The sequence below is a fragment of the Pyxicephalus adspersus genome, chromosome 1 (genome assembly GCF_032062135.1).
Source record: "Pyxicephalus adspersus chromosome 1, UCB_Pads_2.0, whole genome shotgun sequence".
NCBI lineage: Eukaryota > Metazoa > Chordata > Amphibia > Anura > Pyxicephalidae > Pyxicephalus > Pyxicephalus adspersus.
The window spans coordinates 141,542,574-141,565,500 of NC_092858.1; the positions used below are offsets into that span (position 1 = coordinate 141,542,574).

Genomic DNA, 22,927 nt, shown 5'->3' on the forward strand with positions numbered 1-22,927 from the left:
TCCCATTGCATTGTCTGAAGTATATTATATATATAGTCCACATATATCATACTTTCACATATATATTTTACATATATATATTACAAAAAAAAAAAACACATAATAATCTAGAACAATACAGTTGTTTAGTAGAGATATATCTACTCTACTCTATAGAAAATAATAAATAATAGTATAACACGGATCCCCAACAGCTGCTTTGTCTTCACTCTTTATATACAATATTACACTCAGGCAACATTTATCATTTATTTTTCTTGTTTGTTTTTTTACAGGGGTTCAGTATTAGGCCTGAAGAAGACCTCATTCAGACCTATCTTGTTTTTCTAAACATAGAGAGAGCACTGGCTGCAATTATGCAATTAGCTATAATTGACTTAGGATGGGTACACATGCAATAATTGTCGTTGTAAAGGATCTTTCACAAAACTACATTTCCAAACTATATACAGCACTATTCAGCTCTATGGATGTGGAGGGGGAGAATAATGATTGCATTATGCATTATGATTATTCATCGTCCGTGGATCCGCCAGGACGGTTGTTCAGACGATGGACGACGAGCGCTGTACACATGCCAGATTCTCATCTGATATCAGCCCTGAGTTGATTATCGGACGAGAACCATTGCACGTGTGTTCATAGCCTTAGGCCGCCTTTGCTCCATCCTATCCAATACATTAAGAGGTGGTGACCTCACATGTGACACAATTTCCCATGTACTCCAATGACAAAAGATTGTGTTTATATTCTCTGCTACAGCATGCAAATGAAATGATTTATAGCAGAATCAGACCCCCATAAACTGCTCATCCAGACACTGGGCTTAGTACTGCACCCCAGCTGTTATTGCAAGGCAGCAGTTCCAGGACTAAAGGTCCTAAATACTGCCGGAACAAATAGCCATTGTCAAAGTTTCCTTTTAAAAATTGAAAAACTGCTCTGTTTAAGGGGCTCTGTGTACATTTACCTGCATTGAGTTATGAATGAACGTTTATAGCTTTAATTTATTATTTGCTGTTTTGTCTAAAAACAAAAAACCTTTTAAAAAGAAAATTTTAGCCCTTTATTAACCATTAGAGTTGGTTTTAATAACTTCTTTCATGTGCCATTTTGGTGGACCTAATTATTTTTATTGACACCTTAGTTTCTTCCTTTGACATCCTGTCCTTGGGTGTCAAATGACCTTGTCCAGTCACTGCCAGTAACCAGATGTAAAGAGAAGGAGCTGGCTCCGCACTGCGGTATGGTCATGTATAAAATATTCCCTTCAAGTATATGCCTATTATTATTATAATTATTAATATTAATAAACAGGATTTATATAGCGCCAACATATTACGCATTAAATAGGCTTGTCATTTTATTTGACCATTCTGGTATCATATGTTGTGTTGCCGAAATCAGCAACATTTTTATTACCCTTTGTGTTTTTTACAAGTATCCTCAAATATTTATATCCATATATCAACAGTCTGTATTTTTACCAGCAATACTCCAGTTTTGGTGTAAATTCTGATACTTGGTATAAGCCCACTAAATATTTGATTTTTAAAATATTTTTATAACAAAGGGACGACAAAAGGTGCAAAACAATAAAACTATGTATGCATATAAAACATTTCCAAAGTCAATCTTGTACAATATGTCAAGAGTCAACATACATATATACAAATCAGAGAATATTTGAATTTTAATATCAAACAAAAAAAGCTTTAAATATCAAAATCTATTTCCTGTCTTTTAACCTCTTTATTACCAACTAGATAGTAAATACCATACATTATATACACAGTAAGCAGAACTGATGGTAAACAGATAGAGAGGTCACACATATCCACAAGAGGGCGCTCTGTGTCCTGTTTTCCATCTATGAGAATACAGATTTATACAATGTGCTTAGAGTTCTGGTCAACAACAGCATGTGAGAAGTCATTTAATCTCAAATCTTTTCGAGAGATTTGAACGAATAAAAACTACAGCTGGCTCCTGCAAATAGTCAGGGTTTAAAATTCTTGTCTAGTCCAGTAATTTCTAGACTTTCTGTTCCATGAATTTAGATCAGGGAATAATGGACTGCTTAGAAAAAGTAGAACATCTGTAGAAAAACAAATCTATTGTATGCCCAGCACAGAGGCAAAAGGCCAAAACATGCAACCAACTAGGATATGGCTACATTTTATTAAATAAAGATTGTCAACTTATTTTTAGGCTGTGGTCACACATGCAAGTGAACCATAGTGGTGTGGTTACCGCTTACTCATGCCAGGGAACCGCTGCCACTGGGGAGAGCCATAGGGAATGAATGATGGTGACAGTAAGTGGTACTAGTTTGTTTGCTTCCCTTGGCTGCCAAATGTGCCTGGCAACTGCAATGCACGATGACGCGATCCAGAAGCAATTTTGAACCGGCCTTTTGCTTGCTTCATGTCTCTCAGATGTACATTCGTTCAAATTGACCAAACAAGTGAAATCAAGACCAATCCTTTGCAGCAATTAAATTAAAAATCACAATTACTGAAAATCAATATTATACACATTAGCATCAACAAATAATTTATGTCTGAGTGTCTGGTATAACATAATTATAATGTGAATTTTGGGTGTTTAACCTCAGTAAAGACTACAAGTACCTTGTCATTGTAAGATAAAATGATTAGCAGGAAGCAATGCCTGCTTATGTAATGAGCAAAAATGGACCAGTTATACAGAAAAGTAACTCTTTGAAATGTTACCACCCCATAAGGAAATTATTTAAATTTGGCTGATCTTTTTCACATATGTATGCAAAAAAAAAAAAAAGAAATATCTATAGGTTCTTTACTGATCATTAGTTCATACATACATTTAGTTTATATGCTCTCAATGCTTCGTCTTTCCATGATCACAGAAGTGCTCAGGGGTCCTGCCTAACAACAATGATGTTACCAGACAACAATGGAAATCTGGCAAAACTTTCCAGCTCCACGTGATGATGTTTTGTACATTTGTATTTCTCTGTGTTCATTGCTATAAATATTTTCTGTTCATATGTGATATTAAATATAAAGCCACCTAAAGTCCTACTATCCCATAAACTCTATCTGTGTATAAAATAACATTTAGTTTTAAAACAATTACAATATCTCTGACTCAGGAATTCTACTCAGCTTTGCTGTCATCACCTCCCCTGGCCCAATACTTCTATATAATCTGGAGTGTGTTTACATTTCACGGGGAATGTCTGCTGCTTTTTTCAGTGTCCTCACTCAGCCATAGGTTTACTTCTGTGGGTGAAGTTTGTTTAAAGTAGTATTTAATCTTTCTATCTTCTTTAAATCCACAAGGCAAACACATAAATACAGATACGTTTCTAAATCTATTCAAAAACATTTAATTTGCTATTTAAAAAAATTCTTGTTCATTTCGAGTTAGCGCCATTGTACACAAGCTTCTGGGAGCTCGTACAAGAGATGGAACTGAAAGGTCACATGCTTGCTCTGTATGTGGAAGCAGCGGTCTCTCCTTTTCTGCTAAGACAGAGCCCTCCAGTCAACAGGGAGCCTGTAATTTGCTGATTCTAAAGTTTTAGCTCTGACTCAGCAGAGGGAATGTCAGACCTCTTCAGAGAGACTGCTTCCAGCAAGGGTTCTTCTCTGCAGAATGCTGGCAGGGAACATTCTTTTCTACCTAGCCTGTAGCTGCTTTATAGATACAACTAAATAGCCACTCGGTTTCTTTTGTCTGTATAAGTATAATCAGTCTCCTTCAGACACTAAATGTCTACAAGTGCACGTCCCACGTGAAGGGTAGGAACAGGTAGGTCCACAGCTTTGACAAACCGGTTTATTGCAGGAAATAAAGGTCGTATCAGCCCCCACCACTACCAGTGTGCAAAAAATTGATTTTCTGCAATAAAATTTTACCTTGCTTTATTTTAGACTCAATACAGCAAGCAAATCACATCCTATTTAGCATGCCTACATTGTTTTAGATGTGTTCCATTAAAGTTTTTAAGAAGCAGCCATCCTAGTGGGTTACACCAGACAGGTGTCACTTAAACTGACCTGGAAGCTACAAAATGCTCAATTAACTCCCAGCAACCTTTGAAGGAACCCTAGGGTTCCACAGAACCCTGGATGAGAAATGCTGGGTTGCATAAAACATATTCCAGGGCAGTAGAGCAGAACTTATCTACTGAGTCACTGCATTGGAATTACTTTGCGGTGTATGAGTCAGTGAATGGCACTAGATAAACACACAGATCTGTGTCTGTAGATCCCCACCCCACCTGCCTGCAACCGTAGCTAAAAACTAGCTTTGTAACTGCAATGTGAAAAGACAGTGATGTGATATTGCAAGGTGGCTGCCACTTTGTATGCAACTGCTTGGGCCCATTAATGTTTAACACTACCAACCAACACCTGGTATGAAATCCCATGGACTGCTTATCCTCAGTCATGTTTAAAGATCACTATAGTCCATAAACACTACACACATATAATGTCACTTCTTTGGTGACAGTGCTTATGCATACACATTACTGACTGATCTATCTAGACAAAGTTTAGTTAAGTACACAAATAAGTCCTAATCCTGGAAGGGATGGAACAAAAAAAGGAGGGAGTAAATTGGTCAACACACTGATATAAGGATCAAAGAGATTATGGAAAAGAGGAAAGATCAGAAGGAACTAAAGGCTACTCTGTAAAAATACACCTGCATGGGAAATTCTAGTGCACAAACAGAAACACACAGCCATTACTTATTTTTGACACTCCCTAAATTTACATTTTTGTCCATTTTTGCAGCAGGAGAGAACCACGATGAAATCATTACTCAGTAGTTCAATACATTCAACAGGTATTTTTCATAAGTGCCCCTTAATGTGTTAAATAGATACAAATGAATTTAAGATGTATCTTCACACATTGTTTTATTGTTAATAGAGAAGAGTAGAATCAGACCCTATGTCAAGTATTTATTGCTGTCTAATGCTCTATTGTAGAGGTTTAACACCTCTATTTTCTTATGTATGTATACATAAAGAAACTCCACCACTCTGCTCAATTAGCATGCTGCACATCAACCATAGGTGCTGGTTTGTTTTGGTTTCCATTTATTTCCCAGCAAACACAAACCAAGAAAGTCCCACAGTAAATCCATCCTCCATGCAAGTTTTATTGTTCACAAGTGAACAAAAGATGAGCCACAGAGGAACAATTATGATGCATTTTACCCCATAGCGGGGCTTCATTGTTAAACCTTTTGTGACATCATGACTTTAGGAATAAAGACAAAATGCAAAGAGTTGCACCTCTGTGGCTTGTTTTTGTTCTATTATGAAAAAAGATCTACAATGTGGTTTGGGACCTTTTTTGTATATTTTATTTGTATTTTGAGAAAATATTAAATATTATGATAATAGTCAATAGAACAGAAATACAGGTACATCTGTACAATTGTCTAGGAGGAAATTACTTTGAAGAGATTTCTTTTCAGTTCCTCTAATGTCTCCAGGACAGTGAGGAGAAATCTCTCCCAAATGGACACAACCATTATTAAAAAACGTATATATATATATATATATTTATATATACTTATATATATATTTCTTCTTGTTAAAACCAAAGTATTCACCAAAAAAATATTAGGACAAAATTTTTACATTTTGTTCACTGAAACTTACACGTATTGGAATCATATTAAATAAATGTGCAACACTGAGCTGTAACATGAACATGTGCTTTGCCCATGCATGGTATGGGGAGCATGTGACACTTTTCCCCCCATATGATGACAGATACATGCCTGTAAATAAAAAGCTCCATCACCTAGGGGTAGATAGGGAGCTCTCAACCCACTGTAGGATCCAGATTGTGATTTAGAGCTTACACCAGGCTTTTTCTTTCCTTTTTCTTTGGCTAACCAAGCAGAGTAAAATTTAGGTACACATGTTGATTTGTCCTGCATGGTAAAAGGACATGTTCCCTATTACTATATAATAATTCATATTTGCATTGGGTTCATGCATTAATTTATATAAGGATTGGCAGTTAATCTCCTGACCTTTATTCTCATAGAGACATATGTAGTAAGCAAAATGTTCAGGGCTATAGCTGGAGGTGGGAGACTGCCTGGTTGGTTTAGGTAGCTGCTTTCATATTGGCAGTGCCAATCCATAATCCAAATATTGTTTTTTTGTGTTGTCTGACCCTTTTAATGCCTTTACCAAATCTAAAAAGCAAAATTAAATGTGGTCATTTTGGAATGAAATTTGGATGATAAAAAAAAACCCCACTTACTTGTCCTGGGGAAACGCCCTGCTCCTCTGATCTCGCTGTGCAATGTGCAGAGACGATCTCCGGGGTTTCCCGAAGATGTTGGTGTGGGCGGATTGGCGGGAAATTCAAATAATTTTGTATTGGATTCAATACAAAATAGCTGTATTGAGTCCAATACAAAGAAATTTTCATAATATATATGTATATAATTATATTATATATGCTAATGTATATTTACATTACATGTTTATGAATTTTTTACCAGATTTTTTTGTTTTTTTATTTAAAGTTTATTATTAAATTTATTATTGTACATATTTTGGTAATTCTTAAAAATTATAGCCTACAATGTAAAATAATTTTCCATGCTAAAAAATGTAACGCTTTTTGCATGGAAATTTGAACAGAATTAGAATGCTAGTGAGGTTAAACGCTATTAGTATTCTGAGCTTTTTCCCTGAAAAAGAGGCAGTATATACCTGGGGAAATTTCCTATGGAAATATCTGGGGCCCGCTGATATGGCCAGCACACATGTATGTGAACACCCAGGTCCCAAGTCTCTGTTGTTAAAGTTGATGAGAGCTAGTCTGTAGTTTGTGTGAACTCAGCAGCTCACTATCCCTGCATGCAGTGTCTCCAGCCAGCATCTTGCTGTGAGATTGCATGGTCTTAGAGGAGTTTGGTGTCTGTGCCTGTGTCTTCCCTGAGCCTGAGCATTTCCCCATTGTTTCCCTGCATGTCAGGGATGATTTGTGGTGCAAGAGGTACAAAGAAACACAGCTGTTTCAGGTGCTGAATTTACTGCTGGCCCGGGTGACAAGGAGTCACTGTCCTGACATTTCCATTGGCTGCTCACGAGCGCCCCCCACTCTCACTTTATTTTGCTCTCTGCTTACTATATGTATTTGTTCCATCTCTTCTCTCTATCTAGTCGAATTCTCATTGGTTGCTTTCTGTCTCTAGCCCACGTCAGCCAATCAAATGAGCTCACTGTTTTTCTCAGAAGCTCCGCAATAAAAAGGACCTGAATAAAGAAATGAGAAAACAAGTCGGCCGGGCCAGAGCAAGACAAGAAGAGGCTGCGGCACCGGGACTGATCCGGGCCAAAGGAAAATAAGATCAGGCAGCAGCCCCGGGGTCCCAGACCGGCATTATTGGAAGCCAGATCCACAGCCAGCGTCATCACCAGGAGCTGCAGTGAAAGCCGGTAAGATTGCAAGGGATCAGTGATGTCCCGTATGGAGGCAGGGTGCTGGGAGAATGGGGAGCCGGGGGTAGTGGGGGCAATCTCTGCTTGTACATGGCCAGTGATGGGGGAACTTGTATGGAATGATACTGGGCATTGCCTGCTCCTCCATAATGTGCCTGTCCTGTGCGGGTATCTTCTCCATTTAAAGTGCTGATCTCTGTAAGGCCATGGCATCTCTTATATATGTATGATTTTTCTATATATGTATGATTATGTGTAATCTCTTATATATGTATGATCCCTTATATATCTATGATCTGTTATATATGTATGATCCCTTATATATGTGTGATCCCTTATATATGTATGATCCCTATATATGTATGATCCCTTATATATGTGTGATCCCTTATATATATATATGATCTGTTATATATGTGTGATCCCTTATATATGTATGATCCCTATATATGTATGATCCCTTATATATGTGTGATCTCTATGGGCTTTCTATGGATCACAGATCCGTGTTATCTATATACAGCGGGGATTGTCCCGTACATCGCCGGCTCAGTGTGTCTTATAGAGGGGAAACTACTGAAGCACTCATAGAAATCGGAATGACAATGTTTGCTTGGCATTTTCTGCTCATGGGGTTCTCAGTCTGGCTGGTTGCTATGGGTTACTGTGGCTTTTTGTACTGCGCTACTAATGGCGGCGCTCTATAGCACATCGGACAGTCCAGGAATCCCCCCCCCCCACCCGTTCCCGCCCCCCTATAATAAGACATCCTTTGCCTCAGCTTCCCATCCTCTCCACATCCTGTACCGGCACCCTGTCATTGTGTCACCAGTCCTCTGTGTTACATGACACCGCTAATAGCAACAGCTGACTTCTCCTCATGATATTCTTCACACACTTTCCTCACACAGCCCCAACATTATTTCATTCCACAGACCTAGCGGGTAACTATATTTAACCCATTCATTCTCCCTGGTGATATCATTCTGTGACATTTCCTCTGCCTCCCCTCACACACGTCTTCTACTCCCCCCTTTACTCCCACCCTCGCGCTTTCCCGGCTCTCTTCTCGTGCACTTCAGCCGCATAGCCGCAGCCTCGCGCCTGCCGGTTCAAACCGGCTGCTCTGACACCTGTCTACTCCGCGTGCTTTGCTTTTGCGCAATAACCAATCACGGACCATGCACGAGTAATAGCCGGCCAATCCGAATTCTAGGAGGGCGGGTACTTCGCATCTGGAGCGCGCTTATTTGTCTGTTTCACCATAGATGAGGAAGTGTACCCGGGCGGTGGTGTGTGAGAGGATGAGGCGATGGTTTACCTTAAGCCTGGTTATAATCTGTATACAATAAGTTTCTCCACCGGGTTCCTCCACAGCAGCTCTTTGTGACCTTAGGCTGGGTCAACACGGACGTTTTCTCCAACGTTTAACCTGAGGCTTTAAAATCCCTTGTTTGAAATTCTCATGCATTCCAATGGACTAATCTACACCAGAACGTTTCTGTGAGGCATGTTTATAAGCGTTATCCATAACACTGCTTGCAACGTTTTAAAAAAAATTAAAACGCAGGGCTAATGCTGGAAAACCTGTGTTTTAAAGCACTTCAAACGAAAACACGACATAGACTTTTTCCAGTGTTTTAAATGCAAGCTTTAAAACGCTAATAAAAAACGCAGTAGGAACGTTTACATGCGTTTTTAAAAACGTTTGTGTAGACTCAGCCTTTATAACATTAAATAGCGTTCAGGTCTTTAGGAAACCCCCGCTATAATTACTCTATACACATTAGTGTGGTGGTCAGTAAGAAGAAAGCCGCTTACATTGCTGACCCTTACAAAAATAATTAGTAAATGGGCCTGAGAGTCACAAATTGCTTAAGGAACCCCTATATAGAGCAGGGGCGCCCACACTTTTTTGGCTCGCCAGCTACTTTTTAAATGACCAAGTCAAAACAATCTAACACCATTAAAAATGCTAATATATATATATATATTTATATATGTATATACACCGAATATGACACAGAAGTGACTGGAGCTAATAAGACATTGAATGGCAGAACATTGCACAGACATTGCACTACACGACTATAGTCACAGTAAAGCTCACCTGTCATAGAATGATGTGCTGCACAAGACATAGTACTGCTAACCAGCACTGCTCACCTCAGACTGCCCTCCTGCCCTCTCTGCCTCCCTCCCCACTCCCCACTGTTACAAGAAGCCTTCTCACACAGAAAGCCATCCCTAAAGACATAGCAGGATCTACTCGGGTTGCTTTGTGATCGACTGGTAGATCGCGATCGACGTTTTGGGCACCCCTGCTATAGAGAAATACACTGCATGTGCATGCTTTACTTGTCTAAAGGATATCAAACCACAATATCTGCAATGATGTATACACGTCACAATTATCACTAATATTACTAATAAACAGGATTTATATAGCGCCAGCATATTACGCAGCGTTGTACATTTAATAGAGGTTGCAAATGACAGACAGATACAGACAGTGACACAGGAGGAGGAGAGGACCCTGCCCGAAGAGCTTACAATCTAGGAGAATTCATAAAGTTGTTCTTTAATGCTTTGCAATAAGAAAACCAAATACACTAATTGCAGCAATTGCCAATACCATGTACCATGTTCATTCATATCAGCCAATGATTCTGCTAATGTATCTCCAAGGAAAGATCTTGTATAATATAATTAGGTTGAGAAATGCTTTCCGTTTCTTCCTGGTAAAGTATTAAAACTACTATTAATTAAATTATTATTAAAAGGCTACAGCTGAGTTCTATTTCATTTTATTTTCATCTCCTGATAAAATGTATGTTGGAAATGTGATGAAGATAATAATGTGTCGCACATTGGGAGAATTTTCCTTATTTTGTGACGATTGTACATGGATTATGCGGCTGTCACCAGGACAGGGAGATCCAGACAATAATATGAACAGCAGACGTTTAATTTCTTTCTTTATTCTTAAAAGTTTATTTTAGTTTGTAGGAGATATATACATATTGGAAGAAAGAGCACATTTCCCTAATACAATCACAGACCATGATCGAACATTTCATTGGAGTTAGACTTAAGCAATGTGAACACAAGACTGAGACAAAGCATATTTATTAGCTGCCCAATGAAATGTATAAAGCTGAATTGCAGGTAAAAATGGAAAAACAACCATTGCAGTGGATTTCTCTTTTCACAAGGGTCAAATGCCGGTTCTGTTGAGGAGGATTAAAAAAAGTAACTTTCCCTTGCTAGTGTGGTTTCTGATATCTAAAGAGCATATCAGTTTTGCAGTATATTGGCCCATCTGATTATTTTTTCAAATGTAGCAGCTCAAGAGATTTAAACCATAGCACATGATATTCTGCCCTTCTGACCATGGGGTGGGGAAAGGGTGATGGATAGGAGCTTCATCATTTGTTCACACAACACAATGTTCTACATTCCATTAATATTTCTGAACACATCTTCCTGTTAATGTCCAACTGAGGACCAAAAATTGGTTGCTTACTCTTAGTCATAAGTCGAAAAAACTTCAGATCCATATCAGTACCAATTATTTTTTTGAGATCAGAAATGACAATTGGCCAAATATGTACAAGGTATATTAGGAAAAGTCACCAGAAATGTCCCAAACACTGGACTTCTGTTATTTACATATAGCTTTACTAAGCCTAGAAAACTTTTGTTACAATAATAAATGAGCTTGATGTGCCTTTGGCTACGCCATCTATTGATACATGATAAATTATTTTACCATGTTAAAGGGTAATTCTTCTTGAATTTGGCAAAGAATATGACAATTATTGTTTGGTCCAGAGTAGCGAATGGCTGCTTTTTGTTTCACCTTATCTCTGCCAAAGATGTTCCTCTAAATAAATGGAATTTATCCAAGACCGTCCCAGGGATAATGGGGAATTACCTGTTAGGCCCAGTAGATATGTTCATGCCATTAAAAGTTTGCTGTTTCCAAACCCTTTTTTCGCAAGCAAAATACCCTCCTCATTCTCCTCATTTCCAAATGCAATAAAGGAGCTTTTAGGTCCATTTGTAGTTTTTCTTCACATTTGACTTGTGTCCTATCCTTTTGGAGTCCAGGTGTTAACCACCTGGGCGTTACACTGAGGTCTAGATTTCTGTACCAAAAGCGTTACAGGTTTTAATGACCGGCCGGCTTTTTGTTCCCGGAGAGGACACCCGACGCTGGAACACGACCGATGGACGATCGCAGCGGGACCAGGTAAGTGATCGATAAACCCGAACTTTTCTCACTGTATTTTCATACAGTGAGAAAGTTCGGGCTTATCGATAATTGTAACTTTTTGAAGCCCGTACCAAGGTCGAGCTTATCGCTTAGGTGGTTAATATGTATTGTCAAGTCATTGATGTGTTTGTCACTTATAGATTTGTTTTTGTTTTTTTTTTACAGCAATAAACCAAAGCTACAAATAGGAAGCAATTAAGCCCAGCAAATAATTCATCTGCTTTATCTTGATCTAGGCTGTTTGTTAGTTCTTTAAGGAAGCTGTTCAGTTATCTTTTGATTAGTTTTCCCTCCTACAATCTTCAATCTTTACCAAGGAATTAGTCCATTGGATCTTTGCTCCTCTTAACATGCAGATGATAAGACTGAACTCAGTGACTTATCTGCTATCTCGTTTAGGGCTGCCCAGTCAGTTTTGTCTGAAACTCTTGTCCATGTCTTTATTTGAAGTTACTGTGAACCCATGTTTCGATTATTATGTTTAGACTGGCAACAGGCACATTAGTTCCCATGTGGTTCCCCAGCCATTTGGCAACCTGTTTTCTAAAGAGCCAGGGTTTCAACCTTTTACAGTGGGCAACAGCGGGCAATACTGAACCAGGCTGTAATACATCATGTATTCCAGTGTTACAGATAGATCTCAACAGGAGTTATAGCTGAATTCATCATTACTATTACAAAAAAAAAGTTTATTTCTGACCTAAAGGTGTAATACATTCTAGCATTGAATCAAGTCCTTCACAGAAATAATTCTATGTTATGGGCATGATTTAATAGAGCTGTTATCCAGCAAACTTAGAATCTGGTTCAGGATTCCAAACATTTGCTAGCAAAAATAGCAAATTACGTATAAGAAATCTATTCCAGGTTTGCTGGATCACCCAGCTTTACTGATGAAAGTGTATCTTCTCCAGTCTTGAAGAGCATTAATAAAGCAGGCCCTATGTTGCAGCTCACCAGTCCTGAAATGCAATGGCTGCTGTTTTTCTTTATTTTTCACTTCGTGATCATGCCATTAGCTCACATCCTGTTCAAGGGCAAAAACAGTCATTTGCTTTACTGCATCTATGTAGCAGAATTGACACCCTAGGCTGTTTTCCTAATTTAGACTACAAAATTCTCTCCTAACTGTGTATTTCACAGAAGATAGCTAAGGAAACTGATAACATTGCTTACGTTAATGAGGTATTATTTGGGTTAATATAATCATTTGGGTTCAATATTAATCTATGACTGGTCATTTCTTAACATGCACAGATAAGATGTATTTATGAAAGGCTTGGTTTTAAATAAATATGTAATCATCTTTGTCTTGTTTTGCAGACTGACATTCACAAGAAATAAACATGGCACCTACACTAGCTACAGCGCATCGGCGCCGATGGTGGATGGCATGTACTGCAGTGGTTGAAAATCTTTTCTTCTCTGCAGTACTTCTGGGCTGGGGCTCCCTGCTCATTATGCTCAAATCTGAAGGATTCTACTCTTACATGTGCCACTATCCAGGTAAAAAATATACAGAGCTAGTAAATAACATTTACATCTGTCATTTATATTAGATTTTAGTGTTTATTGATGATGTACGGTACGGTAGTCAATGTTTCCTAAGCATGGGGTGTGTGCCATTGGTTGAGTCAATTGTACAAAATATAGAGACACCCCTAGCTGCTGAATAGGCTTATCAAAGTGGTAACTGTCCAGAAGGTAGATCAGTACATAAGGATGAACGCCATATACATAAATATTTAAAAACACAGATAAAATACATATAATAATTTGTCAGTCTAGATTTACTCAGATCTGCCATCTAGCACAGCATTGACTGACAGCTAGGAGACCTGATCCCTTAGCAGTTTAACATCACATACATAGGACTTCTCCCCATCCAAATGTGTAACTGGACATTGCCATGGAAAGCCTCACACTGATAAGTTTTTGCAGTGTTCTCCCCAGCCCCTTTTAGCTGGGCACACCACCTTCCACTTTCAGTAACCACTCGGCTGTTTTGGGATGGTTACTGAAAAGTTGGGTGATAATACAGGGGCCACTATCCGCCTACAGCTTCTCCCCATCCAGCTTAAAAAAAATTCTAGGGAGAATACTGGTTTTGTATCTGTCACCATGATCTTTCTTTTCTATCATCATTTTTAATTTCTTTTAATGAGCACACCTTATTGGCAGGTTGTGCTGCCTTTTCCTTTTTCCCTTTCCAGTCTGGAGTACAGTGAACTGCATCAATTCTTCTGTTTGTTTTGGCATTTTGCACTTTTTTTGCCACTGTGCCACTCAACATTAATCTATAAATAAAAAAATCTAAATTTTCAAATTTTAGGAACATATTTCTAGGTCAGTTGTCTGGACAAGCTGGCAATAAAAGTACACTCATTCAGACCCCTCACATGTGGTTAATATTTCTGACACAGCTTTTTTATATTTCTGACACAGTGATGCCTGTTCTGACAACCTTTTCCCCAGAAATCTTTAGTTGTACATGCATCATTTCTTTAATTAGCTACAACAAGAAGTAAAGGCTGACTTGGTCAGCGTTGAAGTTAATTTGTAACGTATTGGACATAATCTGAACATCTTTGGGAGCACAGCATTTTTGAATGGTTTCTCCAGTGTCTGGGCACAGTGTCAAGAGTTTACAAATGTATGCTGTTAAGGAGCATGAAAGAAATGAATCAAAACCCTTTTAACATGTTTTATGGTACATATAACAAAATATATATAAAAATCAAAATATCAAATATGACTAAGAAAGATTCCTGTATTATTTGTACCTTTTAGAGTTTTATAACGGATTTAGAATAGGTCCTCCAATGACCTACTAATTGACTTCTTCACCCATAACCTCATCACATGCAGGGCTCCAAGACTTTTCTAGAGCTGCCCCGACTCTGATCTAACCTCATCATATTCGGCTGGCTCCTACTTTCTGCTCCTTTACTGCTCATCTTCTTCTGTCTTTCAAAACCCTCATTACTTAACCACCATTCCATATCCCCCCTCCTATTTTGCGATACTTCCCCCACCTTCTAAAAGGTTCTTGGTTTCATGCAAAGGCGTTGGGCCCAGAACTATGCAGGAATTAATAAATGGGAGGTCAATCAGTCATAGCTCCGGAAACCCTAGCAACCTCTGGAGGAACCCTAGTTTAGAATGGCTGGAATTGGTTAAAAGTAAGTAGGGTAACATTTAAAAATATCAAACTGCATTAGGATTGTTCATTTGTCATATAGGTAGCGTTCTGAGTGACATCTGTACAGGTTGCTCGGGTGGTTTTACGCACAATGTGACAAACCTACTCACTCAGTCTGACAATTCTCTTCTGAGCTTTGCCTTTTCTTAGAATAATTTCCGAGCATTCATAATGTTTCTTTAAAGCGTATGCAGTGATGTGATTTGACAGAATGTAAAAAGTGCTATTAAGAGCTCTGTTTTTGCCAGGCCTAATGAACATGCGGTCAGAGAATATTTTTTCTTGTACTGTGGGCTTAGAAAAATGCAGAACAAATCTTTCAAAATAAAAAGATTGGTTTCACTGAATCACAGCTCTGTATACAGGTAACTTTTGGCAAATCAGATGGGTTATATCTTTACATCACCAAGTTACAGGGTGAGTTATGTGAGAGCAAACCTTTTTTCAGTGAAAGCAAGCAAGAGTGCTTTTTTTATTAATCATTCAGGTATCCCCAATCAGGGATCCATTACGTACATTTGTACATATGTAAATCCCCAGTTATCTACAAGCATTCTGTGTGTTAGACATACGTTGGCTTGGGGTGTAGTACAGCTGAAGGAAACAAATTACAGTTTAGGAAATTCATAATATCAGATTTTGATTGCACATAGATGATGTTATTATACCATACATCGTTGATGTGCTAACACACACTAATGTTTCAGTAGAGTTCCTATTTAAACATTATTTCTAAGCATGTATTTTGTATCTGAACTGTTGCCATTCACTGTTGCAGAAGCTGTCTGGTTTTAATCTGAGTCATTTGCTTTTGGAGGAGCCAGATGGATATTTTTTGCCTCAAGGGAATAGTACAAGGCTTAATCTGTCTTTGGGCTTTGCATTGCTCTGTTTACCAAGTGAAGCTTGTATTGGAAATGTACCCATAGACATCAGAGTGTTTCCCCAGTCTTAACTAGTTATGTTCATCCATTTTGGTGATCTCAGTTGACTGTGTAAGATGCACCTGATGTTTGATATGACACTTAAATCAGCTTTAATAGCCAACTAAAATAATCGATTTATTATTACAAACTGTGATTATAATTATTCTCAGACATTTTATCGATCATCTATTATGATTAAATTTTTCCTTCTCCAAAACTGAAGCTCTTTCTTTTGTAGATGATAACAGCAATATTTGTATTTGGGACCTGGCAAATACAATTTTGTCCACATTTTGCAGAGCTGGCTTTAGAGAGAGAGAGAGAGTAAAGTGGCCACACCATTGTATATGTATTGCCTGGTTACCTAGGCAAGGCCCTAAAAATTACAGGTGCCAGAAACAGTGCAACACAAATAGCCACAAGGCATACACTGCAAAATAAGGCTGTCCTTTCTATGAAACAGGAATCGGTTATACCAATGCAAAGATTGTATTTAGGACCAAAGTCAGGACCACTGAATGACTGTAACAATGGTAACAAATACTGTTGTTTCCAATAGAGGAGGGGGAGGCAAAGGGATGACTCCCACCCATCTTCCCCTTCTCCAGGCACATATTGATGTCTGTACAGCACATCTTCATTCCCACTGCCACAGGAAATTATCAGTAACGATTATTTCCAACAGGAGCTATCCAATGTCTTTACAGGGTTTACAGTGTGTAAAATCTCATCGCCCATTGCAAGTATAAGCTTGTATGGCTTGTTTTTCATTTTCAAAACATTCAAGAGCCAGACTGTTCCCATATCTTGATTTCCATATTCCATATTGATTCCATATATCTTGATCATTTTCTTGGCTCCTTCCCTATACCAAAGTAGCAGTGAAACATATGTTCCCTGTAAAACACATGCTATAAGCATGTAAACCTCCCAATGTGTAGGATCATGTGTGGGTATGGCATGATAAGAAATGATTTATGTATTTTCATCCTGAGGTGCAAAATTATACTTCTTAGTCTTTGTCAATAGGCTTTACCCACCCCCAGAAAAGATTTGAATGTTTTAATGAAATTGGGAAAGTGATGTAAGGTAACATTAAAGAAATCTTTCTTTTAACTTTCAGAGTCAGAAGCAAAATTGTTATATAAGAGATTTAGTGCCTCATTTTCCATACTAAGTTATTAAACAGTATAATAAATCCCCTCATCTCTGTTTTCAAAAATTTTTAGAAGCTGACAAAAATTATCAGATTGTACACTTTACACGTTTAGCAGGACCAAAAATAGTATGTTAACAGTTTATGCATAATCTATTTTGTTTCACTGTGCTTTGGAAAGTACCGCGTACAACTAAGAATTTGCATGGTTTTTAGAATTGCCAGCAGGTATAATCTCTGCATACTGTGCAAACCTTTACACTCTGCCCCCTCATCAGATTATTTAATTAGCATTGACTTTACTACAGGGACAGAGGGCAAGAACTTTTCATACGGTTAAGTAATTCAGGCAACGCCTTGGTCATAACTTACTTTAAAAGCTGCTGCCACATGCAAGAAATTGAGTAGAAGTAGCATAAAAAATAAGATATGAAAGGAGGACTCTGATCACATCTGCATGTACTTCTGCTATCTGCTAATCTGTCCAGAAAAAGCATCTCAGCACTACAGGAGATGCCCTTTGGACTGTTAAGTAAATCTTAGCTGTATCTGCACAGCTACCAGAACTGCTGAGTGTTCTGTTGAACTTTGGCTGAGAAAGTGCATGCAGCCTGGTCTAAATATCTGAGAATATCAGTGAGAGGAAACATGAGCTCATCAGACCTGCCGGGTCTTCCCATTCCACTAACAAAAAATAGATTGTTCCAATATTTTTAGATATAAACGTGTAATGTCTGTATGATATCAGCTAAGCTATACCTGATTTCTTTACAATAGAAATTTTGTAGGTAAAAAAGACAGATTTAAAAATAATATTTCAGAACCTCAGAGAGTTTCAGAGAATATATCCTGGCTACATACAGGAGATCTAAATTCATTCACTAAAGTATCATATAAGCTTTAAAATGCTTGTGTTGCTTATTTGCAGTCATTACTAAAATAACATCTGGGAGCCATGATTATCCTTGTTCAGGCATTTCCTGTTATAAGGTGACGTGATACCTGGTTTGCACTTGTGCTTCTATGTTGTCACCCTATTGCATGTGCCTCATGCCTAATTCTGCTCATAACCAGAAGTGCACAGATCACTGCCTAAAGAAAGCCACTTTAAATAAATTTTAATGCAAATGTAGGAGTGCAGATGCTTTCAGTAGTAACAGATCAAGGGAAAAAGAAGTGCTAATCATTTCATCTGTACTTGTATGAGGAGAGCAGGAAAACTCCCAGTAAATTAAAAGTACACAAATGTTTAATCTGCACCAGTTTACCAATATCAGTACAGTGCGCACGTTCCGTGTAAGTTTCAGTGACTCCCAATATACCCTGCTTGGCCATAAAAGTCACACACTCTGCATTGCTTGCATTGTTATGCAGTGTGACATTTATTTTTGTCCCAAGATGATTATTTTTTTCAGCAGGATCTTGTATTGATGATGGCAGAGTCAGACCGCAGTGTAAAGTATTTTCCAGCACATCCCAAAGATTCCCAATAGGGTTGGGTCTGGACAAGTGAAAATTATGTCTCATGTTCCCTGAACTGCTCTTTCACAGTTTTAACAACTTGGAATATTTCTGTTACATTAGGTAAGAAAAAATCAATTGTTGAAAAACCTGGGAATTCAGTATATTCAGGTAGTCACTGACCTCAATGTTTGGGCACATCATTTTGCTGAACCTAAACATGACCAACTGAAGTAACCCCTGAAGCAATCATAACTCTCAAGCAATGTATATATATATATATATATATATATATATATATATATATATATATAAAACACATACACAGACCCCCCCCCATTTTGCACTTTAGTGCCTGTTTGGTGCACTTCCATTAAGGCTGCCCTTTAGTAGCCTTTCTGAAATCTTACCTGAGAGCTTTATTAAACATAGTTAAAAATTACAGCTTTGGAGTATCAATGGACTTGGCTCTTAAGAAGTTATTTTATTACATTTTTTATAATGTAATAATTGCTTCTAAGAATTTTACTCACAAGCTCAGATAAGATGTGTGTAAGCAGGAACACTTTCTCCTAGCTACAGACACTTAGTGTAATATAATCTCCACTTTTTGTTTCTATTGCTTTTTATTCTGCAGATTCATAAAAACCATTGGCTAACTGCCTCAACAAAGTTAAGTAATAGTACACCAAGTTAGCAAAAAAAGTCCACTCATAGCAGAAAGTTTAGTATTATCAGCATTTGTGGTGCATGAAACTGTTGAGTCATATAAGCTGAGGGTGGGAGTTTTTGTTCTCTACTGGAAGGGCAATGCTAAAATGCCTCATTATTCAACCAGTGATTATGATACAATGGTAGCGTTGCTTTTATGAATTCCCGGGTGGTTACTGAAAGTGCCGGGTGGCTCGCCTGGCTAAAGGGGGCTGGGGAGATCATTGATAGTAGTGTATCAACGGAATTTACCAGCAAAATTAGCCCATTATTGTGCAGAAAAGTTGAATCATTGTGCAGTAATACATTACCACCTCTTACTAGCTTTGCAAGTCAGGCAGATTCATATATATATATATATATATATATATATATATATATATATATATATATATATTTTTAAGTTAACATTTTACTGGTTCTTTAAGTCTCTTGTTTTTCTTCAATATGTGCTAAGCTTCCACATCATGCAGTGTTATCTCCTGAGGAAGCTGTGGCCAGTTCAAATGTACAGTAGCAGGAAGTGTTTTCTCCAAGGGACATTCATTCGCATTCATCTAGGAATGAATGAATCTAAATAATGCTCTTTTGTGTTTATAACAAGGTAACACTATACCTATCAAAGGTGACTGTCCTACTATTGGAATGGAAACAGTGGTAACTGTTTGCTTTGAAAGACATTCAATAGACAGTGGGTCTTAATGGAATTCGGGTACAACATCCACAGGGATTGGCACAACAGTTGATGGGTTCTGTTAAGGACTTCTTTGTTTCTAGACAACTGAATTTTAACATTAGTCCTGCACTTAAGATAAATGTCTATTTGTTTGTTTGGGACATAGTAGGAGGGTTGGACTCTGTCATGTTATGTTTGCTTCCTGTGCTCCTGTTGGGGAGATTCACATTTCTGTTTGTACTAGTGACATTTGTCACAGACACAAATGAATTCTGGTGATAAAAATGGATTATGGAAGCATACTGCAGTCGTAACTAGTATACATTACCTCTAATTACAGAGTGCTAATCTAATTAGTACATCATGACAAAGCACTGGTTGAACTATGCTGTCTTACATACAGTAGATAGTGTAGAAATACTGGAAACTCTATAGTGAGTATACCACCTACAGCAGGGGTGTCAAACTCAAATACACAGAGGGCCAAAATAAAAACCTAGACAAAGTCATGGGCCAACCTTAAAATTTTTTCCAAAAATTGAGGACATTTTTTCTTCTCATTAGGTATAAATAGATATAAACCCTTTTTCATATGGAAGCAAAGAGGTTTTGCTTCACATTCAATCTCTTTCTCTATTTGTAGCCTTCTGAGGTTAATTTCAATGGTAACCCTTTTTCACAGGCTAACAATAATAATAACAATATTCTTCTATGAAAATCCAACCATTCAAGTCCATGCCTTGGAGTGGCAAGGAAGAGTACAGCTGAGGGGGAGTGCTGGAAATGCCAGATGCAGACTTTTGTGGTGCTGAAACTCCTTCATTGAAATAGCGCTGCTACTAAAATTCCTGGCATTATTTGCGTCTATAGAACAGTCCAATGCGGGAGCTGGGAATTGTAGTAGCGGCTCTATTCCAATGCAGCGGCGGGCCAGCTGCAGTTCATATTTAGGATTCCTTTGGGGGCAAAAAAGGAAGCTGGAGGCCAGATTTGGCCCCTGGGCCAGAGTTTGACACCCCTGACTTATGATATCTGAAGCAGATCCCTACTGGGAATACTATATTCCAACTAAGAACTCATCCACCATAGTAGTTAACCTATAGTTTCAGGACAGACGGAGGACAAAGGGCCAGTCACTAGTATTGTCCATGGTCTCCATGTAGCCAATCTTTTTCCATTACTATGCCTTTCCATGAATTACTATGCCTCTTTCCTAACTGTGTCTTTGTATAAGGGGTGGCCAGCTTGGAAAGGGTTTATAGCATTTTAGCAAAGAGAACATTAAGCAGCACAATATTTACACTAAATAAGTAACACTACAAATCTGGTAAGATTTTGGCTGCAGTGTAGCCCTTACACTACAGATATACAGCTATGCGGTTGTAGGCACAGGAGTACCTAGACATACTCACTACCAGAGAGTGCACTAATATTTTAGGAGGAATTGCAGGCAAAAGGTACATTTAAAAAACTGCTTAAGAACAATAACCATTTCTGATTGTTCCTGATAACATACATAAAGCACACTTTGGCCTCAGCAAATTTTCAAACCAACGGCAACAGGGATTCAATAGTTTATGTCAGCCATAAACTTGAGCTTAGCATGGCCACAGTTATACCAGCTAGGGTTATTTCAATTTTTTTTTACTTAGTTTTGATGGCGGGTGGTATTAGGAAGCATTCATCTTTTTATGTTGGATCCACAGGTGTGAGGGTACCTCTTTCTAGGACTCAATATTTAGCTTGCAATTTTACAAAGCCCAGTAAATTAAAAAAATGTGCAAACCATAACTATTATTCCTTTAAAGAATGTTAACTACTGACTGTGATTCTATCAGGCAGAAATCCAAGCTTTTATTTAATAAAGCTTGTAAAATAATGTAATGCCTTTGTGACAACGTTCACAATTCTTAATGAGAGTATTGAGGTTAAGGACCTTTCAAGGTGTGCCCCGTTTGTGGAATTTGTACCTATGAGACCTTGATGAAAAATAAGACTTGAAAAATCCAGAATACTTTACACGTAACATGTGCTCTCACATAATCCAGATCTAATGACCCTTAACTGTAAAAACAGGCAAACCTATACAGTTAACACTGTTTTAGGTAGCTAGATATAATATTCTTCAAATCATGAAAAGGATTTTACATACAGCTAGTCTAAGAATTTTGCATTTACAGAAGTTGGTATATTAAGGCTTATCCCATTTTAAATATAGCCATTTTAGTAAAAACAGTATAGGGGCAATATGGTTAATTCAATACTATGAAGGCTTTTTTTTATGTTTGTATTGATTGCTTTTAGTGCCACAAGTCTGCTTTTGTATTCTTTTTGCATAGATAATATGGGGATTTTGTTTAGGGGCTACCCGTGTATAAATGATTTAGGGATTAAAGTCAGAAGTTAGAGGTTTTAGTTTGGTTTTAGGAGCTAGGGTTACATTTTTTTTTTGTGGGAGGTAAAAGTAAAGTACTCATTTAAGGGTCAAGTGAAATGTTAGAAAAATGAATAAGATTAGAATTAGTTTTTAGGGTTAGAAGTTATAGGCTCATTTTAGGAATGTTTTTTAGGCTTCCTCTCTATCTGTGCCATTCCTACCATAGTGCCAAAAGCAACAGTTACCTCTTCCTTGGCCTGGTCCTGCTGGGCATTTTCTCCATGCCTAAAAACTGAAGATTGTTATACTACCAGACCCCACCCAGCGAGTAATAATGTATCTGCGCACTGATAACTGGACAGACGTGTTATTTTATCTAACTAATGAATGTACAGATAATTGTGCCAGTGAGAGATTATCCTAAAGTTTGAGAGGTTATATTCAAACAGCTGCTGCTTAATACACAGTGAACCACCAACAGAAGTGAACATGGGGAACTGATTATTATTGACTGCAAGCATACAAGTTTCCAGCACCTTGGTCTTGCAGACAGAGAAGCTCTACTACTCAAGTCTGCTATTTTTTGGCAATGTGTGTTAGGGACTTGCACTGCAGGTGGCTTCCTGCCTGTTTCATCCAAAACAAAGTCAATATTATTTGAGCTT

General features: G+C 38.0%; 1 protein-coding gene across 1 annotated transcript in view; it reads left to right on the forward strand.

The window, feature by feature from the left end:
- Positions 1-7,288: 7,288 nt before the first annotated feature.
- Positions 7,289-22,927, forward strand: part of SLC43A2 (solute carrier family 43 member 2) — a 47,657-nt gene continuing 32,018 nt past the window's right edge. Inside the window, exons 1-2 of the mRNA XM_072429325.1 lie at positions 7,289-7,471; positions 13,077-13,259. Of these exons, the coding sequence (XP_072285426.1) occupies positions 13,100-13,259 (160 nt within the window). The 5' untranslated portion in view covers positions 7,289-7,471; positions 13,077-13,099. The remainder of the gene's footprint in view (positions 7,472-13,076; positions 13,260-22,927) is intronic.